A 23,850-nucleotide genomic window follows, 5' to 3' on the forward strand; every position below is an offset into this window, starting at 1 on the left:
TTTAAGTTCTGCTTTGCCGCGACTGTACTTATAATTGAAATTTTAGTTAAACTGGTAAAGGCACTCAATGAAATGTTCAGGGGACTTTCCCTGGTTGTGTGAAATCCCAAGACGTGGATGTGGGTACTGCTCTGGGATAAAATGTGTCTGTAAGTGCTTTGTGTTGTTTGGGTGTGTTTGTCCATTAATTTGTTCAGGAAGCCTTTGAAGCTTTATCTCGCAATCCAAAGCAAACACATTTCTGCTAAAATGATCTATGCTGCTGGGGATAAAGTACCTAATCTTATTAGCTTCCTCTGCACTATGTCTCTCTCCGCAGCCAGTGGCTAAGCTGTATCATTTAAATCCAAGAGTTTGCATTTGTGTTCCTGCCTGATGAGAAAGTTGTGCCGTATGGTTTGGGGTGAGAGCCCCTGCTAAATTAGTCATGCCCAGACTCTCCCCCAGGGCCAGAGCTTGGGGAATGAGGTAGGATGAACATTAATGGTAGTGAATCCTCAGCAGAAGAGATCTGTTTGCCCCCTTCATATGGACCTTGAAAAACTTTGCTTCTTGAAGAGCTCTTTGACTCTAACGGGACTGAAACACAGGCTTTGCTGCACAAGGGCTCATTCCAAGTTCATCAGCTCTGAGAGCAGTAGGTTGTGTGTGCCAGGACGGGTATTTTGCTGTGCTGTCAGAGGATGGGCAGGGCAAATCTCTATACAGAGCTGAATCTTGGGATGTAGAAATCTTCTGCAGTGGTTGGATAGGAGTGTGGAGCTGGGCTATGAGGGCCTCATGCAAGGAAGAGAAATAAGTGATGAGGCTAGGCGGTGCATCCCTCTTCTGTGGAACTCCCACGATCTCTCTCCCTTGCTCCTTTGCTGCTCTTTCTGACCAGCACAGAGAGAGATGCTGCTGCTTGCTTCTAAGGCAACAAGAACGCCTTAAATGTTGTGGGCAGCCCTGAATTACATCCCCAAAGTAAACTGAACCCAGTAGATCAAAACACATGATAGTTTTCTGTTGGATGCTACAGGCTCTGAGAGGCTGTAGTATATGTATTTGTTGTGAAACGGGCCTCTCTGGTGATGATTATTTTTGTTACAGGCAGAGTTGGCTTTAGTTTCTGTGTTGAAGGTCCAACAATAACAGTGAGCTCTGCTCTCCTGGGGTGAGGGAAATCCAGAGGGGTTTAATCGGCAGGAAATTCAAGTAGGAGAACACTCTGCTCCCGGCCTAAGGTTTCAGTGTGCGCTGATGAGCTGCAGAGTTGAAAAACCCCAAGTGTGGGTGGAGGTTCCTGAGGCCTGACTATTATTTTTGGGTCCCCTGAGTGATGATTGCTTGTTGCAGCCTGAGGGAGGCAGGGGGAAACTTCAACAGCCTGGATGTCTCTAGCAGGTCAGGGCAGGGAAGGAGCGGTCTGCCCCTCACAAAGGGTGAAGAGCTCAGTTGCTGATACCCATCTCTGTGGGAAACTTTGAAGTTGCCCACTGTATGTTGCAGGAACATTGTGAGCTTCTCCAGGTCTTCCTTTCCCATCCCTATGGCTTGGTGGTTGTCCTCTGGTGTAGTTCTGCTGTTGGGGTGGTCTTGCAAGGAGAGGGTTGTTGCGATAATGTAAGTCATGTGGTGGGCCTTAATGAAGAAGGGGATCTAGGGGTTTTCCATCCTGAACACAGCCTGCTCCGACACTGCTGGGGAGTGCTGACCTCCATAGCCTCCACTGAGCAGCCCGGCTCCTCTCCCATGGCCTCACTATCGGCACCATGCTCCACTAGCCCCTCCACCACGTGGGCAGGGGCCCCAGCAGTTTACTTTCAATGCCTGCATTTTGCTTACTGAGCAATGGGATGTCCCATGCACCTGGCAGACTTGGCTTATACTTCCAAATTTAATTTTAATTTTATTAAGTGAATTCAGGGGTGGCAGAAGCTGCCAGAGCCCATTAGCTGTGGAGTACGTCTTGCTTCCAAAGCATACAGGCCTGGGCAATAGCCATGCCACTCACCTTTTTTCTATTTTTTATTTTTGCTTGGATTCAATGCATCAGTTTGAAAGAACACATTTATGTAGAAGCTTGACCCTCTGCTGTGTACAAAACAGACCATTTTATACAGAAAGCCAGTGGTTGGCATGTCTGCCCGTCAGTGAGCACAGTGATATTTTTGTTGTTGTTGAAGGTGTTTATCTGCTAGATACCAGTGAATCAAAAGAGAAAAAGCCCAACAGAACAATTACAAAGATGCTATTTTGCTTCTTCAAATAACTCTAAGAAGCCCTGGTTTTCCTGGTATGCTATTGCCCACCACGTGGCCTGGTGCTGTGTGTGGACAAGGCAGCACTGTGCTGAGGTAGCCCCCTTTATTTCTCTGAACCTTCTTGGGGAGGCATGAATGAGAGGGCAAAATCTTTTCCTCTGAGACACATGGGTAAGCTTTCCTGCAGATGGAAGGCTTTCCCTGCTGCAGAAAGATGCTGAAATTTTCCTGGTGCTCCTCTCCACTTGCCTGCTTGCTTCATTTTGCTGCAGAGACTACAGTCGCAGAGCTGGGCTCCAGCCCCTTACTCTGGCTGTCCCCACTGGCACCAGAAGTTTAACTTGGGCACCAAGGTGACCTGAAATTAGGATCAAGCCCAGGGATTTCCTTAGCTTGGTCCTGCTGACCTTCAATGGCCTCGCAGGGCAAGGGAGAAGTTTTAAGATCAGGGTAAACCGGGGTTTCTGCTTCTGAGTTCATTTGTCAGAGAATAGCTGCTGCAAGCTGGACCCTGACACCCCTGTTCACATTGCAGTTCCCCTCTAACTGGTCGAGTTGCAACGGCTCCACAGAGTATTCATAGTATCCAGCGTGAGTAAGGGGCTAGCAACTTCTGAGTGGTGGGTGATGTTGGTGGTATCAGCCTAGCGGGTAGCATGTGTGTGAAAGCTGGAGAGACGGGGACAGGATGATGAGGTGTGGAAGGATTGACTGTATTTTCATTGCTTCAAGACTTTGCCCTTTCCAAGAAAAATAATCTGCAGCTTGAATATTTCTCTTTGCTGGAGGGGGTGGACATGTGTGCAAACGAGGTGTGGATTTTTATGAGAAGGTGTGAAAGTGCGTACATGAGTGAAGTGTGAATTACACGTCTATTTGTACATTGATGTCAACAAGTCCATGAATTTCTTCCTTCCACGTGAATGTCTCTTTCTCTTTCTCTCCCCCCAAACCCACATAGACACGTGTGTGGGCAAATATGTCTTGCTGAGAGAAGAGATTTGTGCAGGAACGTAGGTTTGTAAATGTTTGTGTATTGAGCAAGCTCTTCAGTGGAACAAAACCAGATGTTTTTTGGTATTCTCAGCTCTTCCGTGGCAGTGTTGCGATTTTTCCCCTTGTATTTTTCAGGATACTTACTCAGGATTATTTTAAGAAAAAAGGCAGGGCTGCAGAGCTGCCTTTGGGTGTGTGAGAAGAAAGTTATTTTGAAGAATGAATGTGTTAGAGGGCATGAAAAACATGGGGGGAAACTGAGACGGTGTTTTTTAATGGTGAAAGAAGCCACGCTCCCCCTTGAAGGGCCCTCCTGCTGCCCTTGTTCCCACTCAGGCAGTGTGCAGGCAGTGTGCAGGCAGTGTGCAGGCAGTGTGCAGGCAGCAGGTTGTTTATTCAAAGTGCTTTATTCCAGGAACTGTTACTGCTGAGGGGTCCTGCCTCGGTCCTGCTGCTTGCGTTGGCTGGGATGTCCCCACCGGGAGCGGGCAGACTTGTGACAGCTTATCAGGGAACACTTCTGAGGCTTGGCAGGCCCCATAGCGGAGGGACAGAGTGAGACCCGCAGTGTGGGGTTGAGGCCGCAGGAGTCTGCGCTGCTTTGCTTCTCCCGGGTGGTCCCAGGGTTTTGCAGTGGGCGCTGCTGCGGGAGGGACAGGAACAGCCCTCATCTCTCGGCCCACAGAGCTGATGGGCTGTGGGATGTCTGGTTACACAAAGGGTCGTGCGCCTGTGCCTCAGCTCCCCCGTGGGCATGGGATGTGCCTCAGGCCCCATCACAAGGTGTGCACATGTGGGCCCTGGGAAAGCCCACCCGCGCTATCCTGTGGCCCTCCAGGGCTGTGGGAGACTGTGGGGACAACCCACAGAGGTTTGCGTCCCATGTGGTACCTCATTGCTTATTGTCAGGGAGGGGAAAGCCTTTCCCCAACAGGGGATTGAGGTCACCATGTAAGCCTGCCAGCCTGCCCTGTGGAGGGGCTTGAGGTTTTGCTGGGTATTGCCCGTTTTGCTGGGTGTGAAGAGGCAATGCTGACTTCTGGGGGCAGCTGGGGCAGCCTGTGGGGTTGTGGCACTGGGCTGGGGTGGTGGTGGGATGGGGGAGCTGTGAGAGGAATGTGGTAGGGGCCCCGTGGAGAAAGGGACTTTGTTGGGATTTGTAGTGCCTTATCAATTGACCCTGTGATGCAGATTTTCCTCCCAGCAAGTAATGCAATAATAAATTTGATTTTCAGTGTTCATGAGATTAAATGTGTTTTTTGAAGATGAAATCATCCTCTAGGGCTTATTCTAACCCAAAGCTGAGAGTGCTTCCTCCACTCACCATGCAGCCGTTGCCAGTCATTTGTGGGCTAGCCCCACAGAACCGCTACTGCTGATTATCTGCATCTGCGATTCCAATGGCTGGGTTAGCTTGAAAGGTTTTGGGAGGTGGGAGGCCAATCTGCCGAGATGGGGTCGTGGAGGCAAGCAGGGTTGGGGAGGGAGAGCACAGCAAGTGGAGAAGGGCCATCGTGGGGCTACAGGCCAGGGCCAGGAGGGCCAGATGTTGTCCTCAGCTCTGCTGCTGGCCATGCAGGTGGGTCTGGGCTTGTCATCAGCCCTGCCATGCCTCAGTTTCCTTCCTTGGGAACAGCAAAGCTTTCTGCACTCCCGCGGCTGTATCCCGTTTGTATCATCCAAATCTTGGTGTCTCCTGAGGCAGCTGTGGGAGACTGCCACAGAGCAGCTTGCAAAGGAGGCAAAAGAAGGGATAAAATGAGGCAGCTCCAGATCATCTGATATCAATCTGTCTCTTACTTTATGGCTCTATAATTGCCTTGGCAAGAGCATTTATTTCTCTTTTCTGGTCTGTGTGAAATGTGGTATGTAAGTGTGGCAAGAGTTGGAAGGGGAGTAGGTTTCTTGTGTAGAATAATTGCCCTTGCCCAGAGATTACTATGAAATATTAGACTACCAAATGGATGACAACAGCCTGGAGAATGGCCTTTATCAGACCACCCCCAGCAGCGGCCCAGAGCCCATTTCAATACCTTGTTCCTTTCTGTGTCTCTGCAGCTCAGCCGTGCGGGGGCCGCCTGAACTCCAAGGACGCTGGGTACATCACATCCCCGGGGTACCCCAATGACTACCCCTCCCACCAGAACTGCGAGTGGGTCATCTATGCCCCTGAATCCAACCAGAAGATTATCCTCAACTTCAACCCTCACTTTGAAATCGAAAAGCACGACTGCAAGTAAGAGCCTTCCTCTTTCTCTCTAGTACATAGTGACTTCCCCTTCCCACTTTTGCCTAGCTGTATGGGCTTCATGCTTCCTTGTGCATGAGAACAAGCTTCGTCCAGAGCTCCCATAGCACTTAATCTCATTGACTTTCAGGGGCAAGTGTGCTTCTACCAATTGGGTGGTTATAAGATGCTGCTTTGGACACATATAATGAGCCTACTCTGCATTGAACTGGTGGTTCTTAACTCAGCCTGGTATCACTGAAAGCAAGAGCTAACTGATTTTCAACTTGAATTTGACTTTGTTTAAAAGGCAGCTTGTTTTTCTCAGTGTTGAAGTGGCCTCACTGTCCTTTTAAACCATGCTATGAAAGCAGAGCAATTTCCTGGCGTGTAACTAGGCAGAGGTATGGCATAGAGAGCCCTAGGGCTGAAGGCTTGGGCCGTGTGAGGCTGGGGCCTTGGCAGTCTGAGGTGTTTGGGCTGGATCTGACTTTCCACAGTGCTTATTCTGCTTTGTTTGGTAAACTGGGGGGTTAATTTTGTTCGCTTTTCTTCTTTTTTCTTTTAAGAAGGGACTCAGAACTAGATGTCCGGGAAAAACAATTAACAACTAGTAAAGAATAATCAATGGCATCAAAGGGCACCATAAAAGGCTGACTTAATAACATGGTCTCAGCAGACATATAAACCTGTGTGTTTAATCTGGAATTCACAGCCAGCTACAGGGGTGCCTGAGCTGTGAAGGAGCTTGGGGTCTCCTAAAATGGACCTGACACAGCAGTCTCGCCAAACACGCTGGTCCTGTTGATTAAAAGAGGGTTATATATGGAGAGGGGAACTCTGTTTGCAAAAAAGGACAGAGGGACAGGGGAAACATTTATGGGGCTGTAGAATCAGTCCTGTGGAGAACAAAGAATTTAGCATGGGTTTGATGATGTACTGAAGGTTATGAAGTGTAGAGCTGGATTCTCAGCTACCATAAATCAGTGTAGCTCCTCTAACTCTAATGAAGGTGTGCTGATTGATGTCACTGGGGATCCTATCACCCCCTACAGATAAAGCCTGGGCTAATAAGGCTTCGAGCACCATGAACTCTCCCTGAAGTCACTGTTTGTGAAAGGCATTTAGCACTTTGCAGGATGAGGCTTGTGTTTATAGAGAGGGGAGAAGGTAGAGAAAGGCTTATTATGGGCATGGACGAACACAACAAGGCCTTGACAGTGCGTGTGAGAGTGATGGTTGCTATCAGATATTATTTTATTGCTTGCACAGGCTGAACTGCATAGCCTTCTCATAGCTAATGCAGTTGCCCCAAATTCACAGTAATAAAAGCTCTGTAGGCCTATATTTGCAGTCTGAAGAGTATGCGATATGTATGCAGGGCAGTGTTGTGTGCAGGGCAGGGGTTGAGCTAGGCAGGAGGGACTCCAGCTTCTGCCTCTCAAAGGTCTCAGGCAAGCAAAGCCAGTTTGATCGGAGAAGCAAAACCCCCATGGGCACCTGGATTTTCCTCCATGTGTAGGAAGCTGTCAGTTTTAGTTCTGAGCACCTTAGACAACTTTTGCCATGTTTTGATGCCTGTGAGCGAGCAGGGTCTGGTCCCAAGCTGTAGGTGGTGTGTGCTGGAGAGGCTGCGTGAGTGCTGGAGACGTTGTCCCTTTGCTGCTTTCTACTTTACCATAGCAGATCTGAGCGTCTGCTACGTGGTCTTGACCTTTCCCTTTCTGGGTGTACTTACATGAGGGAGCCTGTAGTTAAAGCAGAAAGATTTGAGTTGGAGGGTTTTGGTCCCTCATATGGGACATGAATGGTGGAGGGTTTCTCAGGGTCTCTGATTCAGTACAGCTCCTGCAGCAACATTGCTTTCTAGGTAACCTAACATCAAACCTCTCCTGAAAGTGGAGTTTGCCTGCACCTCTATCCCCTCAGCTGCCACCTGTGTGCAAGTGAAACAGGGTTCATTGACAGTGCACTTGGGCTTCTGCTGGCTACAGGTGTGAGCTGTGAGCCAAGCTGACTTCGGGTGCCTGCTCCCCAAAGCCAGCACTGCAAAGGAGTGGATTTGAAAGAACTTCATGGACAGTGTTTGATAGGAAGCATAACAAAACAAATTAAAACAGTGCATCATAAACGCTGCCTGAAAGAAATTGATAGGAGGGAGATTTTTAACTAATTTTGTGACCTAACAGAAGATGACAAGTATTAACACTGTGTAATACTTGGGCATTAAGCAGTACTAATAGGTGACCATCTGGTAATAAATCTTATCCAAGCGTCAGAGGCTATTTTATGAAGAAGCAGAGGCCTCAGTGCAGTTGCAGGTGGGAACCTTAACAGGATCAGGAGTTCAGCATCAAAGAAACAGTCTTAGGGCAGAGCCCTTCTTTTGACATCTGGTCGTTAAAATAGAGCACATTCGCACAAAGATGACAGGCTCAAAGATGAACCTCATTGTGGCACTCTGTCTCTGGGCAGACAAGGTTCCTCCTACTTGGCTATTGCTACCTGGCAGCTATCGAAGCGGGACCTGGTCTGGTCTGTGCTTCCAGCTGCCAGAGGCAAACACCATAACCCCTTCCACTATTGCTTCTTCCTTCCACGTTTCATTTTACCTTATTAGGCTAAAGTTTCTCCCTCAAAAAGCATAACATTTACATTCCTAAAACCCATTCTAAGGCCTACAAAAATATCTGCAAAACTCTTTTTAGTTTTACCGTGTCCTTTCTGGCCTTCCTTGTATCTGCTTCAGCTTTCCCTCTGGGACGGGAGGCATTTCCTCCTGTGTTTTGTACAGTGCCTGGCACCCTGGGGACAGCTGCGGAAAGGTCAGTGGTTTCCCCACACCCGGCAGCTGGCCGGAAAAGGCCTGTGTACCTGGTGCTACCAGGATGCCAGAGCAAGAGCTGCCTGTGGAGAGCAGCTTCGGCAGCCAGCCCTCCCTGCCTGGAGGGTGGGAGCATCAGCCAGGGATGGACGCCGGGAGGTGGCAGCCAGGGGCGGTTGCTCTGTGCTGGTTGTTGCTATTGTTTTTCTGGAGGCACATCTGGGCTTTTATTTTTTGTCTGTGTCCAGCTGCATTAAGAAGTAACTGCACACCCCCCCCCCCATTGAAGCCCCAGAACATATTTCTCTCTCTCTCTCTCTTTTTCTCTCTTTCATCCATGCTCTGAGGAAGCACTTTACTTAGGGAAGGCACTTCAGGTTAGGAAAATTGGCCTCCTCCTGCTGTTGTGGCTCTCATGTGCCAACACAGCAGAGATCCCTGTTGTGGGAGGGTGGGCATGCTGTGGCAGGGAGTATGGGACCCAGGCTATTGTTCACATTGTCCTGCAGCTGTGGGGCCACAGTAATGGCAGAGCCAAAAGGGAAGTTTGATGCTATGATAAAAGACCTGCCTAACTATTCGGAAATAATTGTAATAGTCTGTCTGCTCCTCGCCATTTCTTCTTCTCTGTGCTACAAGCGCAGCTGTTGCTCAGGCACTGCGGCCCCGTGCCATTGGTATCTGCTCTCTGAACAGGGAAGTGGCATCCAGTGGAAAAGAGCACGCTACTGCTGCTGTGGCAAAATGTTTCCACTCCCTGCATGGCATGGCGGGAGCTGGGCAGCCTCATTCATGTCAGGGTTTTTTTGTGATCCCAGGAGCGACCTGAACCCTTTGCAATAGGTGTGCAACAGGGGTAGCTGTCCCCCAGTTTGTGCAGTCACGTAGCTGAGCTTCCTCCTCCTTCCTGATTGCCGTTTTGCTGTTCTGTCTGTGCTGCTTGCTTGGAAAATCCAAGTCAGAAACCTCAGCTCTGAGTGAATCACAGCATTTATAACCAATCACCTTTTCCATTCATGCCTCCTCCCTACTGCTGGGCTTCTCTTTGGACCATTAAAAGTTCCCTCCCAAGATTGGCTACTGACTCTGCTGTCCCTGGCCTCACTTGGCTGACTCTGCCAGAGGATTTGGCTGGGCAGAGCTGCCGTCAAGTGCCCGGACACTGTTGTACACACACGGCAGCGGCACGCTCCCTCCAGACTGCAGTGGACGGGCTCGTGCTCCCCCCGCAAGCAGAAGACCTTTCAGCTGAGTCATAACATCTGCACCAGAAGAATGCTGCTTTAAAAAAAAAAAAAAGTGCAACCCATAATCAGATCATGCCAGTGGGTTTTTCTGTAGCCCTTTCCAACACATGCAGCAACTGGGTTGCAATTGGTGGTGCCCCTGCCTGGGCAGGATCTGGGGGACTGCTGCGGTGGCTCGCAGCCCCCTCTGGTGGCATACGCCAAGTGCTGGCAAAGGTTCCTGGAGACGGGGCCCAGGGCTCCAAAAACAGGCAGGAGCTGGCAGACTGGAGACAGCCTGGAGCTGCAGAGTCAGGCTCTTCCTCCTGACTTTGGCTCCCCATGTCAAGCCCTGGGGGTTTCCAAAAACAGAAACTGGAGCTACTGTAATGAGGAAATTTATGCATTTGTCACTGTGAGCTCGTAAGTCTGTGGTGGTGCCAAAAGACTTGAACCAAGTTCAGCATCCTGGTGTGTGCTAGATACTGGGCAGGCATGGCAGGAGATGCCCCTGCTCCCAGCCTGAAGGGCAGAGGGGGACCAAAGTTTGGCAAGGGTCACCTTGGCACCACGCTCCCAGTGCCCACCTCTTGGAGCACTGCCTGCCAGGGGACACTGGCAGTAACATGCTGGTGTTTCCAGGCCACAGTACAAGGAGGCATGTGGGCTTGGCTAGCCAGTGAAGACCTCTTCATGGCAGCGTGGCCATCCTCTCTGCTTCCAGGAGGTTGGGCACTGGAACAAAACAGCTCTGCATCCTTCCTAGAGAGCAGCAGAGATGCTGGCCCAGATCCTTTGCTCAGGTGGCAGGGGGAGCTGCAGCCAGCCCCAGTGCCCACAGACAGGCAGGCAGCTGGTGCCTGCAATATTCAGCTTGGCTTTCTTGACTGTCTCCTTCAAACAAGAGAATGGTATTGCAAGAAGCTGTCTCTCCATCAGCGAAGGTTAAGAGTAGACAAGGCAGCAATTATGGACAGCTAATTAGTAAATGTTTTGAGAAGTATGCATAACTTAGCTTGTTAATAAAGATTTCTGAAACAATACAGTTCATCCTGAGATTGGGGAAATGCTCAGAAAAGAGAAATACATGTGGAGCACTACAGAATATCAGGGCTCGTGGAAGTTCTTCACTGGGATGCAAAGGGAAGTGACTGCATCTCCTGCAACACTGGGGAAGCTAAGCTTTAACTGCAGAGAGGGGAAGTCAAAGATGAGATGTTAAGGAAGGCATTTGCTTGCTCATACATTTGTGGCATGGGTAGCCAGAAGCAACATTTCTAACGTACAGGAAATAATTCAGTCTGGGTAACATGACACTGCAGCTCAACTTGTCTTCAAATGAGCTTCTACTGTTTTTTAACTCTGTCTGGCATCTGCTGTATGGTTCATAATTCCCATCAAGCCCAGGTCACTTTCCAAAATGAAACATCGATGAATGGGTTAGTTGTGACAGCATTAGACCAGTGCATGAGTTAACAGCTCAAGGTTGTTCACATCTCTCTTCTCTGCTGCTCATCTGCAGGGCTGTGAGAGCATGGCTGTGCTTCCCTGTGCCCCAGAGCCTCTCCCTGGAGGGACAAGACAAGCCCAGGCTTTGCAGAAGATGATGGCCTCGAAGGGACTCTCATGGAGTCTCCTATGTCCCATCAGCTCATCAACATCTGGTGCATAGGAGTCAGATCTGCTTTTGCACCTTGTTTCCTGTTGGCCTGATGACAAATTGAGGGCCAGCTGGTGACACTGGGAACAATAGCATTAGAGATAGACCTCTCCCCCTCCTTCCTGCTAGCCAGGAGGAAGAGGTAGTGGTGGACTCACTTCTTACTCAGACTCTCTGCCCAGCAAGGGTTCCTCACAGTGTCTGGGGAGGGAGTGAGCACAGGGCTGGCTGTGGTGACTCCTCACTAACTGGGTTCAGGATCCAGCTAAAAGTGTCAGAAACTGTGTGCCTTTTATGAGCATGAGTGCAAGCCACACTCCTGCTCCAAGCGCCTTGTGTCTTTGCTGACACCTCTTGGCGCAGATGCCATAGGACAGTAGTAGAGCAATCCCACTGAAATGGCCCCTTATCACATAGCATTGAGATGCTTTCAGCAAAGCAACCAAGACCCTTGGCTTCTTTGCAACAGTGCTCTGACTCACTGGGTGACACCGTTCAGAGAGGCTCATCCCAAAGAGATGGGTCTCAGGAGCCTAAAAATCTGTGGGGATATGAGTCTCAGTCACTTTTTTTGCATCACACAGTGGGGTTAGCAGTGCTCTCCTGTGTCATGTGTTTGCTGTCTAGATGTAGGAGTTAGAAGGTTTAGTGTAAGGAAAGTGTCAGAATGACATTTTAAAAATTACCCCTTTTTTGTTAAGGACGAGACGCAAAGCCCAGTAAAAGCAGTGGGAGGTTTTACCTTGATTTCCATAGGAACTAATTTAGGCTTTTAATGAGCAACTGTTTGCCTTACCTACATGCAGCCTTTTTAATGAGTATCATCTACTGTCAGGCTTTAACAGGGGAGTGACAGACTCGCCAGCAATATCGAATCTAGGAGTTGTGAGATTTGGGTTCTTCCCCTTCCCTGCTATTGATATACTGTTCCTGCTTTGGCAAATCACTTTAAATTCCTAGCCTTACAAAGAAGAGAAGACCTGGGCATCTGCAGGCATAAAACTCAGTCTAGATAGCAACAGTGTACTGCACACTCCTCTCCAAAGGCTGCTGCGTAGCAGCATCACATAGGAGCAGGTCAGAGCGCTGCAGATGACGACTGGTTCGTTCCCAGCCTTTTCTGGCCGGGTGTGAATTCTGCAATTAAATATGAATGCAAAATAAAAAGAACAGACTGCAAAGAGCAGACTGAAAACAGAAAAAATTTCTGGTTGCTTTTGGCCAGAGCTCAGCACAGAGCTTATTTGAAAGAATTGGGGGAGGTTAGTTTTGAGTCTAAGACTAGTCTCCGTTTTCTTTAAATCAAGCGGCTGCACACCACCATTGAATGGCAATGTAATAATATGTTGCAAACCACAGTCTGGTGATCCTGGAATTCCTTATAAGTTAATAGCAGTCATGGTCCACTAATCACAGCTAGGATGTTTTATGCAACTGTCTTTGATATATTGGTTCAAGCACACCATAGAAAGCCTTCCTTATGCTGGCTTAGTGAATAGATCAGTAGATCATTAGAAACAGTGAATAACCCAGGGGTTTTTGCTGTTTTTTTTTCTCCTCTGAATCCTAAGGAATTCTTGGGACCTATGTACAGCATTGCTGAGCAATCACAGTCCAGTAGTATGGTGGTGGTTTTAAAGTAGCACTGGGTCAGATATGGAGATATTAGTGTGTAATAATTTGCTAGAAGCAGAGCCTGAAACCTTGGGGTCTGACAGCAGAAATTTTATGCCGAAGACTTAGTCCTGTTACAGACAGCATAGAAACTGGCAAGGCGGCTGCTCTGTGTGTATGCTGTGGCTGCCCCAACTGTCACTTCTTGCAGAGGTAGAGAAGACATTGTGGTCAGTGTTGAGAAAGGGCACCCCCCCTGTTTTTGAGGTGGAGTCCCCCTTTGTTGAGCCAGGCAGCACTCGCCCACTGATGGTGTGAGAGCCCCTGCGCTAGCCCCATGCCTGCTGAGGCTGTGCCTCATGCAGGGTGTTTGCATGGGAAGTGCTCAACGTATTAGAAACCTCCAGGGAACCCTCTGAGCTGGGGTTGTTGACGGATGTCCAACAAGGAGCAGACCCCCCCCAGCAGCACGAGAGTTAGAGGCATGTGCTCAGCTTCCTTCCTCTTTGTGCAGTGTTGGTGTGAGGTTTCATTTACATTGTTATTTTGCAGTGAAAGGGGAAGATGTAATGCCTGGCTCTCACATGTTGTGCCTTTGGTAATACTGATGTTTGGCTGATAATCATGGGCAGGAACAAGGTCTGGAATCTCCATCAGCAGAGGGGACTGACTCACCATTGATCTATGTTCACTGCATCTGGTTGAAGTTTTTTGACCGATTTGATTTCTTAGGTTCTCTTTTGTGAAAACCCTCTGATTTTTCTGCCGTTCAGGAGCAAACATCTCTCTGTGTCTCTAAGTATGGCAGATGGAGATTTCTTCAGATGTCCAACAACTCAATTGATGGAGACCTCAGGAGACCTCTCCCCTTCCCTGTCCCCCTTCTCAGCCTGTCTTTTCATCTGCAATCTGGAGATGTAAGGGCTATAGTAATAGAGTGTCAGAGGAAGTAATTGATTCATCACACGCCGAGAGAGGAGTCTGTTGCCTTCAGTGTCAATGGAGCTGAACCACAGCCTGGAAGGGTGAGGGAAGCTTGTAAACACTCCATGGCTGAGCTGGCAGGACAAAGCAGACGCACTGCCGCAGCTGAGTGAGAGGGTGACACAAAGAGTTGCTTCAAAGAAAATCTTCCTGAACAAAGCAGTGGCAGGACCCTTGTTTGTGGATGAAAGAGGGATGCTCCCATCCCCCTGTTCACAGAGCACATTAAGGAGAGAAGGTACCAACCAGCTTCATGCAGCAGCCCAATCCGTCATCTCTGTCTCGGCCTGACTGCCTCTCTGACCTGCTGTCCCAGGCAGGGCTGAGCTCACCTCAAGGGTACCGATCAGCCCCTGCAAGTGGCTAATTCCTCCCATACCCCAGATAGATACTCCTGCCTTCGGGACCCAGCTGGAGGCTACCACTGCTGCAAACATGCAGCAAGGCATGATGTGTGTGCGGCAGAGCACTCGCTCTTGTCCAGGCATTGATCAGGTGTGCTCAGACCCTTGGAGAGACTTGATTCAGATGACTGTTTGAGCTGCACGTGCCCATATTTTGGTGGGAGAAGGGAATAGGAGATGTTATGCTACCTACCTAGCATGCAAGGAGGAGGGATCAGGTGTGTGGTTTCACTCAGAAACTGCTCTTGCTACAAGCTGGCACAGTCGAGTGGTTGTGGAAGTGCCCAAATAGCAGAGGCTGCGGGCCAGCCTTGGCGGCAAAGCTTTGCTTACTTGTGTATCAGCTAACGCAAGAGCTGGACTGTGAACAGGCTGTGTCTGAGAAATGGTCGGGTCAGAAATCTGGTCCTGGGGTGACCATCCATCATTAATGAGGGATGTAGACAGCCCCAGCGCAAGGGTGGGCTGGTCAGGGCTCTATTCTTGCAACCTCTTTTATGCAATCGGTGCTTAATGAGGTGTTTGTTTCAGTTTTGTACGGAAAAAAGCCAGTGCAAATGAGTGATATGTGGAAAGCCGAGCTGCAAAGCTCCCATCTGATCCCAGTTATTACCAGCTCTTTCATTCTTCACAGCAAGTTGTGCCTAAGGCCATGACTGATACTGTGCCTGTGAGGTGCGATGGGACATCACTCTCAACATCTGTGGAGGGTGTTTTCCTCTGGGAATAGGGCTGGCACAGCAGAGCCTGTGAGTGTCCCCTAATCCTCATCAGCAAGTGCTAGCCAGTCCCCAGACCTTCAGCCACCAGGGCCAGCCTGGCCCAAGCTAGGCTCCATCTATTGCCTGGGCTGTCAGGCACTGGATCTCATCAGGAGATGGGAGCCTGTTCACCTGTTACTCCTGCTGCGAAGCAAACAAAGTGAGCATTTGCCCCCTACCTCTGCCTGCTCCACTGCTTTCTGGCAATAAATTTTCCTCTCATTGTTGTTATCTTTTATTATATACATTTTTTTCCTTTCTGTTAGTGATCAAGAGCCTGTGAGTGGTGACAGTAAAATGACATAGAAACCAAAGTCTAATTTTTTCCACAGATGGATTGTGGCAGAAGGAGGAAAGTGCAAATGCAGTTTCTCAAGTGTCCTGCCTTTTGGGGTATGAAAGGGTTGTGAGTTGTTTCAGTTCCCGTAGAGCCGCAACAGAAGGCAGAATGCCATGGAAAGGGGGTTTATTCTTAACATGCTTTATATACTTGATTCCTGGTTTCACCATGATTTTTTCTCCCCAAAGAATACCAAAGACATCTTGCAACAAAAGACCCTTGTAGCTAAAGATAGAAGGGTGAGGAATTTATAGAGATGGTTTTGGAGACAGAAATAAAATTAAACAGCCATGTGTAACTCCTGAACAACAGCCTGCAGAAAACCCCTAAAGTGCACATTAGCACATCTTGTTTTCTTATATAATGAACGGTTTTCCAGACATGCCCCAGATGAGAGCACTTCTCTACTCCAACGTGACTTTCTGCAGTGATCTGGCAACGCAGCTTGAGGAAGGCAGCCTGAGGATGAACGGCAAAGCGCAGGGGAGACTTTGCTCTCCCGTCTCAGGGGGTGCAGCAGCATGCAGCATGCTAGGACCTGAAATTCCCTACTGAATCAGAACTTGACACAGGAGCAGTTTGCAGCTATGTTTTATTCTTCCCTTTGCAAGATGTATTTTGGCTACCTTATTTTTTTTTTTTCCACATAAGTTAGCAGTAACTGCTGAAAGACTTGCCATCAGTGCTGCTTGTACGGGGGTGAAAACAACCCAAGGAGTATAAATAGAGGCTATTTGTAGTTTCCAATTTTTGTCTTCGAGGCATTTTTGAAGAAGTTTTCCAATCTGTTAGGGTTATTTTCTCTCCCTCTCTGTCTCTCTTTTTTTTTCTTTTTGACTGGATGACTGGATTTTTCTCATTTCTCAGAAATTCTGGTCAGATTTTTGTGGAGATAAGAAAATAATTCAAAGCACAGTGAAATGATTACAAAACCCCACAATAGTATGATTACGCAAGATGTAATTCGATGCAACAAATTCAAAACAAACTTCCGAGAAATCCTAAGAAATTATATCCCCTTCACCCCTAGGCCTGGCTTTCCCCCTGCTGCCATCAGACTTTGGTCATTTTAGTCAGTGAAATCCCTTCAGATTCAGAGCAATGGTAGCCTATTTCTCTCTGCTGTTGCCAGGGGCAGTTATTTCCATTAGGGCAAAACAAGGGCAAGCTCTGCCTGTTTTGTGAGCACATTTTGCCGCAGCATGGTCAAAAGCGGCTCCACAAGCTGCAGACTGAGACCAGATTCATCTCTCTGATATTCAGCCACCCAAAGTCAAGGTTCAGTCAGCGAGAGGGATTTAAACTACCTCTGTCATCGGTGTAGAAGAATGATTAATCCCATCCCAAGCTGGGTGTGAGGAGTCTGCTTCCACTGGGAGCGGAGGACATTTAGTTGACTAAAGCTAGGTATGATATAAGCTTTTTAGGTCTGTGCACAAATCTGTGTCAGGATCTGTGTCTATGAGGACTGATTCTCTTCTCACCCCAGGATAAATTAGGAGTGATTACCCTTAAAATGATGAGTTACACATGTGTAAACCCAGTTCAAGTCAGAGGAGAATCCAATTCATCTGCTGTATTTATAATTAATTACTCTGATTAAGGGCTGGCAGCTAAGATCAAACTTCATTGCTCTTGTTTCATTAGACAGTAGTGGTGCTTGCCTCTGCCATCATGGCTATAAAAAAAAATATCGTTTGGAAGTCCCCAGTAGCTTCTGCAGCAATTTAACCTTTGAAGGGTAAGTTCTGCAGTTGCTCAAGCTTGCATAAACATCACAGAAAAGTTTTCTTGTCTTTCATAATGTGACCACCCATGAAATAAGGATTCGGATTCAAGGTGGCATATGAAAGAGTGTGAAGATGGGTGGTGACTAAGCTAGCTAGCATGTAATGGACATTAATTCTAGCTGCCCCTTGATTGCAAAACAAGCACAGAGATGCTGGTTCACCATTTCTTAACTATCTCTATACTGCAGCTGCTATTTCATTTTTAAGAAACAGCCTTTTCTTAGAGGATGTTTATAAAACCTTAGGCTTTTTATGACAGTTTCTGAGAAACAAACCACCTGCCACCTTTTCAGAGGGAACAATTGAATTTACTAGCTGCTGCGGCTAAGCAGGTTCCCTACGCCTTCCCCCAGCTACCTGCAGAGAGTATTAATGCCTACTGAATTTCACGAGCATTGTAGTTTCTCTTCCTATTCTCAGTAGATGCATTCAAGACACTGTGACATATGATTCAAGCAGATCAGGGGTCTTGAAGGCTCAAGTCTACACTGGGCACTCCCAAATTTGGGGCTGTTGGCACACAGTCAGTACCTGTTTGTCTATCTAGGCCAGACTCCTCCAATACAATATAATCTATCTAATCAAGGCTGGCTTCTATTCTTGGCTGTGCTGCAAACTTCCTGTGTGACTTTGGGCCAGCCACTGCTCCTCACTGCCTTCCTACCTCCCAGGGTCTCTGAGGATCCCGTCATTACTGTTTGCCAGGTGCAGTCATGAGCCCCGTGGAAATGCCTATAAATAACAGCTCCAAATTAAACATTGGGGAACTTCAGGTTAGAGCCTTGTGACTCTCTCAGGCCCTGGCAAGCAATGGAAACTGGGCTTAGCTGTGTGCGAGCCCTCACCTACTTCACATCATAGCTCCAGGAAGAGACTGAGAAAGCTGACAGCTAGGTCAGAGCTTGGTCTGGGGAGCCAGCCCTCCTCAGGCTTTGAAGCAAGGCTTGAACAAGTTTATGTATTGGGAGGACTCACATTATGGCTGTGAACATACAAATGATTTATTTTTTGTGTTTCTCTCCATCCTAAGTTAATGCCCCTGTAATGTCCTTGAATCATGACTCAGTGGGGAAGGACTCAACATCTCTTAGGACCTGGGGCTGAGGGGCAATAGGCATGTTGATTATGTGTGGAGTCCCAAAACTGTGCTTTGTGCCAATCTGTGTACCTCAGGAGAGGAGCATCCAGAGGAATGGTGCAGGCTTTCTGGTGCTGCTCCTCAAGTGGGCCATAGGTTTTCTGGAGCTCACCAGTGCCTGGGTGGGCACCTGGGAGGTCTGGGCCGGCCTCGGGGATGGTGGAGCACATCTCAAATGGCTAAGGACCAGATTAGCTGTTTCACAACAGAAAAGGACTGAAAAGGTGGAGGTCTTCTCCTAATCACTGCAACTGGGGCTTGTTTGCCTTTATTATGCCTTGTAGGCTTGTTTGGAAAGCCATCAGCAAAGTCATTTAGGGAAACTAGAGAGAAAGGAAAGACTGGGAAGCAGAGAGGGTTGACTGGAGGAAAAAGCAAGCAAGCAAGCATGAGTAATCCAGGCATTAGAAGTGCTTTATAATCAGTTTATAAAATCTCTCTTAACATCAGCAAAGCACTTTCTATTAAAAATCTTTAATAAAAATGCAGCAATATTTGTAAGCATTGTACATTTTCTGTTAAACAGCTCCAAGAAGAGTGTCTAAGCAATGCATTTCCCTCCTTTCTCAACCCGCCCATTGTCTGGGCAGTTAACAGCACTTCAGCTTTGCCTCTCTGCCTTAAAACTCCCTGGTGGAAACCTCTGAGGCGGTTTTCAAACCAGCTGGCTGGCATTACCACTCAAGCAGCAGCTGAAAATATCCTGCTGGTGGAGCAGCAGCCAACTGCGGTCACCTTCCCTGCAAGAAGAGTTGGTTAATCCATTGACTATACTTGTGGGTTACAAATGCTTCACCCTGCCCTCACATGCTTATGGCTGGTTCATTGGAGCAATGTCTAGATGTGGAGAAGTGGCCATGAAATGTGCTTGGAGATGTCAGCTTGTCCATTGGAGGTAAAGCTGGAGTGGTCAGCCCACAAGGATGTTGGTGCACATTGACTGAAACAATGGATTTGGTTATGTGAGTGAAATGCAAATTGCTGGGTGCTTGTCAAGACAGTCTGGATACCATCACTGCATAAATGTGTCCCACCCAGCTGTGCCCTAGCCTGTAATTATCTGGAAATTAAATGGTTAGAGTAGAAAGCATCCCCAGGGTTGGGGTTTCTTCCTTCCAATTTTTCTTCTTGTTTTTCACACGGGAAGAAAAAAAGTCTGGAAACCATGCTTAAGCTTAACAGAAGCAAAGATCTGGCCAGACTAGATTTTAACATGGCCAGTGACCCAATGTGAGGAGAATGGGGTTTATCAGCTTGTTTAATTGTGGGCCAAGGCGTGGACATGACTGAAGCACATGATGCCAAAAGAGTCTGTGGTGGGGATTAGTCAGTGTTCTTGCTGAAGTTTGAAAGTTTCATGGTTTGGACCAGATGTCTTTGCTGTTTCGTTTTGAAAGCCTAAAGCTTAATTGCTATGTTGGAGAGCAAGTAGGTGCTCCTGCTCATCTGGGCAGCGGTTACCTCCTGAGTGTAATACTCTGTTTATATGACCTGAAGAAAGAGTTTTGCCTCATGAGGAGCAGAGGGTTTGGGCCAATGTTTTTTTAACTAGGGAAGAAAACTCTTGTGCATTTATATTCATTTTTACATTTGGCAAAAATGATTCCCTGACCTTCTCCTAGGGGCTTTTTTTAGTTGTTTGTAACATTTGATTTATTAAGGATTAGCTCCAGTAGGAGAAAGCTCAGTTAGATGCTTGGATGAAGCCAAACAGGGTTTAATTCAGAGAGGCAAATATTTCCTGATGATTTACTTACTAGATTCATTCTTTTAATTTTCCATTTGCAGATTGCCCATGAGCAGATTGCAATATTCCCAAATTGTATGTATTATTGGAAGTTATTCACCCATTCAATAAGCAAATATTTCTTGGTCCAGAAATTGCTTCTGAAATTGCCAGGACTCCTAGGGCAGAGTGGTTTGAGGCACAATGTGGACAGCACTAGGATGTTTGGTGTGTTGGCTACAGCAGAACCTGTGATCATTACAGTCAAGTTGTCGAAGTCATGTACTGTGTTGGCAAGTTAGAACCCCATGAGTATACAAACAGATGTGATTCCCTGGGATGTGGCTAACCTCTGCCTGTGCCATGCAAAGGGTAGCTTTTACAGTCCGCTCAGTTAGCTGTGTTTTGCCAACATTCACGTTTTTGCCACATTATTTTTTTGTCACATATTCACAATTTCACTAGTAGCCAGTAGTCCTGCGGCACAGATGTGTACTTCTGGTGTGGAAGGGCTGCAAGGACACTGAAAGCAAGTAGTTATTTAGAGAACAAAATGTCCTTGCTGTTTGCTCAGCACTACTTTAAACAAATAGACAAACAAGGAGGAAAAAAATCTACTTAAAAGAAGCACTAACACTGTGCTCTATGTTCCTCCTCCCAGGGGAGACAAGGGGATCAAGCCACACATGATGGACATTAGTAGGGTCATACAGGGTGCTGCTGGACAGTGTCAGGGTAATAAGGGGTCACGAGGTGATAGGAAGCTACGCAGAGCTGAAGAGAGAGCAGAGGAAACAGATCTTCATTTACATTGCTCAGTCCACCCACCAGCTAAGCCAAATGTTGTTCCTCTGTGAGTGCCTCTTCTCAAGACCGCTTGGATTTCACCTTGGCCAAGCCAGTTGCGTCTGTAATGAAGTTAAAGACTGGGTGATTGCAGCGAGCCGAGTGCTTGGTCTGGCGTAGACTGGGGTTTCATCTGCAGGCATTTTGCCTCTGGCTCTCAGCCTGATTTAGTCCCAGAAAGGAGTGAAACCAAAGCCATCCGGGCCATTTTTCTTTGTGGAGGAGCACATGGAGTCCCTTTAAGTTTGTTTTGAGATTGTTGCCTGCCGATGTGTGCTTTGCGGAACAGGAATGAGTCACATGAGGATCATTCTGCGTCCAGCAAGCTACTTCTCCTTTCAACTCTCCATTCCCAAACAGGAGATCTTGTGACAAAGAAGAAAGGCAGATTCCTGGCAGCCTGGAAGTGCTTTTTCCCTCCCTGGCCCCGTGAGAAGAGCTGCAGCATGTTGTTCAAACAGGTTGATACAAAGTGAATAAACAGTCAAAGAGAGATGGGCAGTTTCTGTAAATAGCGAGTCGGCCAGAGAGGAGGAGAAGAAGGGCGGGGAGAGCGTGGGTGTTAGAAAGCATCCGAAGAACAAGATGTTCACGTAAAAGCTGTTTGTTTCTTCACAGCAGACAGAGCCTGATAACTACCTTGCCATTAGTCATGGCCTAGAAAATACTAAGGAATCTGTGGGAGTTTCCCCTTCCAGCCAGACTTTGCAACAAGCTTTTGTCTCTGTACCAGGAGGCAATCCCTCTAACTCTACACATGCTCCCCTCAGACCATTCAGATGCCCTGCCGCTGTGCCGGTAGACAGGTGGGACATCTCCAGGTAGGGCTTAGCAAAGGCAGGTTGGGGTTACTAAGTGTACAAGGATCAGGCAATAGTGAATGTGGCTACCTAGCTCTTACGCAGCACTTCTCATCCACAGGAAATCTTTGTTAGCACTTAATAGATCAGCATTATTGGCCAAGTGCTAAGTAAGTGTACAGCTGTGCTTGTTAGAGAACCAATGTGGTGTCAGACAACGTACAAAATAGCTACCTGCTCACATGGATTGAACACTATTGTTTCATGCTCGGTGTGTGCTTGGCCAAATCTCTCCTGAATAGTGGAATAAACTGAGCTGTGCTAAGTAGCACAGTGGCACTTAAAGAGAGACGTAAGGGAAGGAGAGCTGCCTCAGAAGAGTTGTATCTGAGCTTCTCCCGTGCCAAAGGAGTCTCGTGGAAACGGGGGAAAATTGTGTCCTAAATATTGCATGTTGGCTGTGAAGTTGAAGTGGATGTGGTTGCAATAAATTAATGATGTGAGGAGCAACAGAGGGGAAGACTTAAATGTAGCCAGACAGACAAAAGGGAAAAAATGTACTGGGGGATGTGTGTTGTGGTGTGGTGTGAGTGATAGTGTCCCAGGTACCTGGCTGGATGTGCTGTGAAATATACAGATATAAAGAAGTTTAATATTTATTCCTGGTATCCTGAAGCGTCTCCCTGACAGATGGTTTTACTGCCATTTCACCTGCCTCCACAGGTATGACTACATCGAGATCCGAGATGGGGACAGTGAAGTGGCAGACCTGCTGGGCAAGCACTGTGGGAACATAGCACCTCCTACCATCATCTCTTCTGGCCCCTCTCTCTATATCAAGTTCACCTCGGACTATGCACGGCAAGGTGCCGGCTTCTCCCTGCGCTATGAGATCTACAAGACAGGTGAGTGTCTGAGTCAATGCCTATCTCCCAGGCTGTTTGCCATAATAATCTTCACAAGGAGATGTCTTTGGCCACCTTTTCAATATGATTTTTAGCATGTTCTCCAGAGATAAAGGGTTCCTTTGGTTTTGTTCTTTTTTAATTTAAGTGAGTCTGTTTCATCGCATTTCCAAGAAGATGTTAGTGGCACATGATAGTGCATTTTTGGATCACACTGTGGCGTCAAAAGCAGGATTCCTCTGTAAATGTGCTCTTGTATTTGAGGACTGGAAACATGTATCTCTTCTCTCTTGCATGTGTGAAGCTTGTTAGGGCTAAGAGGGGCTTGTCCCTCTGTTAGGAGCGCATGGAGCTCCCCCTCCTGTGGAGTTTCGATTCAGGGCTGATCAATGGCACTGTGTTTTCTCTCCCTGGAAGCCAGGTTTTGTAACTGGGGAGCTCTGGTTTTCAAGGGACTGCTGTCAGCAGTGCTGTCAAGGGTTGAGGCAACACCTTTCCAGGGAGGGGTAAGAGGAACTGTTCATAATTCTGTTTAATACCGAACTATTGTTGAGGAAAGGAGAAGCTGCTCAAAGGCATTTTAATAGTGTATCTGTCTAAATATTTGCCAGAATTGTGTGTCTGGGAAGAAGGAGGATTGAGAAAATAAAACCCGCTCAGTGTGTGCGGGTGAGAGGTGTGCCTGCATGCCGAGGGAACAAGAGTGTGTTTTGCATGGGAACGTGGGCGCCTGCCCTGTGCCCACTTTCCTTTGGTGGTGCGTTGGAAGAAAACACACATGCGGCTTTCACGTCATTGCATCCAGCATGAAAAAATTACCCACGCCTGGTGAAGAACCAGAAAGGAGCACAACAGTGTCGCTTACCCCGCCTCTTCAAAGGGAAAAGCAGGGAGCACAGGCACCAGTGCTGGGGGCCCTGGCCCAGCTGTGCAGCAGGCGGAGGTGTGCAGGCAGTCTGCAACCCAGTCACAGGTAGATGTGAATGCGGAGACTCTGCTGCAAGAAGATAGGAATGAGACTCCCTAAATTCACTGTGAAATGGTGAAGGCGGGAGGTATCTGGACATTCAGGTAGATGAGGAAAGTGCTGTTGCTTGTGGTTGCCTGGGCTATATAACTGGTCATTGATCTGTTGTGGTGCATCCAGCTCACCACTGCTGTTTCTTAATGGTTAGGATGCATATTAGTTCTGAAAGAGTTTAGTGGTTCATCTCGCTGTTGGGGTTTGCTGAGGCCAGTTGCCAGCGTGGAGAATGGCAAAGAATAACTGTTCAGGTGAGAAGACTGCCGACCTACCTCAGCCTCCCTTGCCTTTCACTCCCTGTACACTGAGCCCAGCAGACTGTGCTGGGTTGTGCCTGTC

The 23,850-nt window shown here is 47.8% G+C and overlaps 1 protein-coding gene across 1 annotated transcript in view; it reads left to right on the forward strand.

Moving 5' to 3' along the window:
• Positions 1–4,694: 4,694 nt before the first annotated feature.
• The window catches only part of NRP2 (neuropilin 2), a 76,251-nt gene continuing 57,095 nt past the window's right edge, over positions 4,695–23,850 (forward strand). Inside the window, exons 1-3 of the mRNA XM_026853195.1 lie at positions 4,695–4,821; positions 5,301–5,478; positions 22,306–22,487. Coding sequence (XP_026708996.1) covers positions 4,695–4,821; positions 5,301–5,478; positions 22,306–22,487 — 487 coding nt within the window. The remainder of the gene's footprint in view (positions 4,822–5,300; positions 5,479–22,305; positions 22,488–23,850) is intronic.

The sequence above is a fragment of the Athene cunicularia genome, assembly GCF_003259725.1.
Source record: "Athene cunicularia isolate RWA chromosome 7 unlocalized genomic scaffold, athCun1 chr7_part2, whole genome shotgun sequence".
Classification (NCBI taxonomy): Eukaryota; Metazoa; Chordata; class Aves; order Strigiformes; family Strigidae; genus Athene; species Athene cunicularia.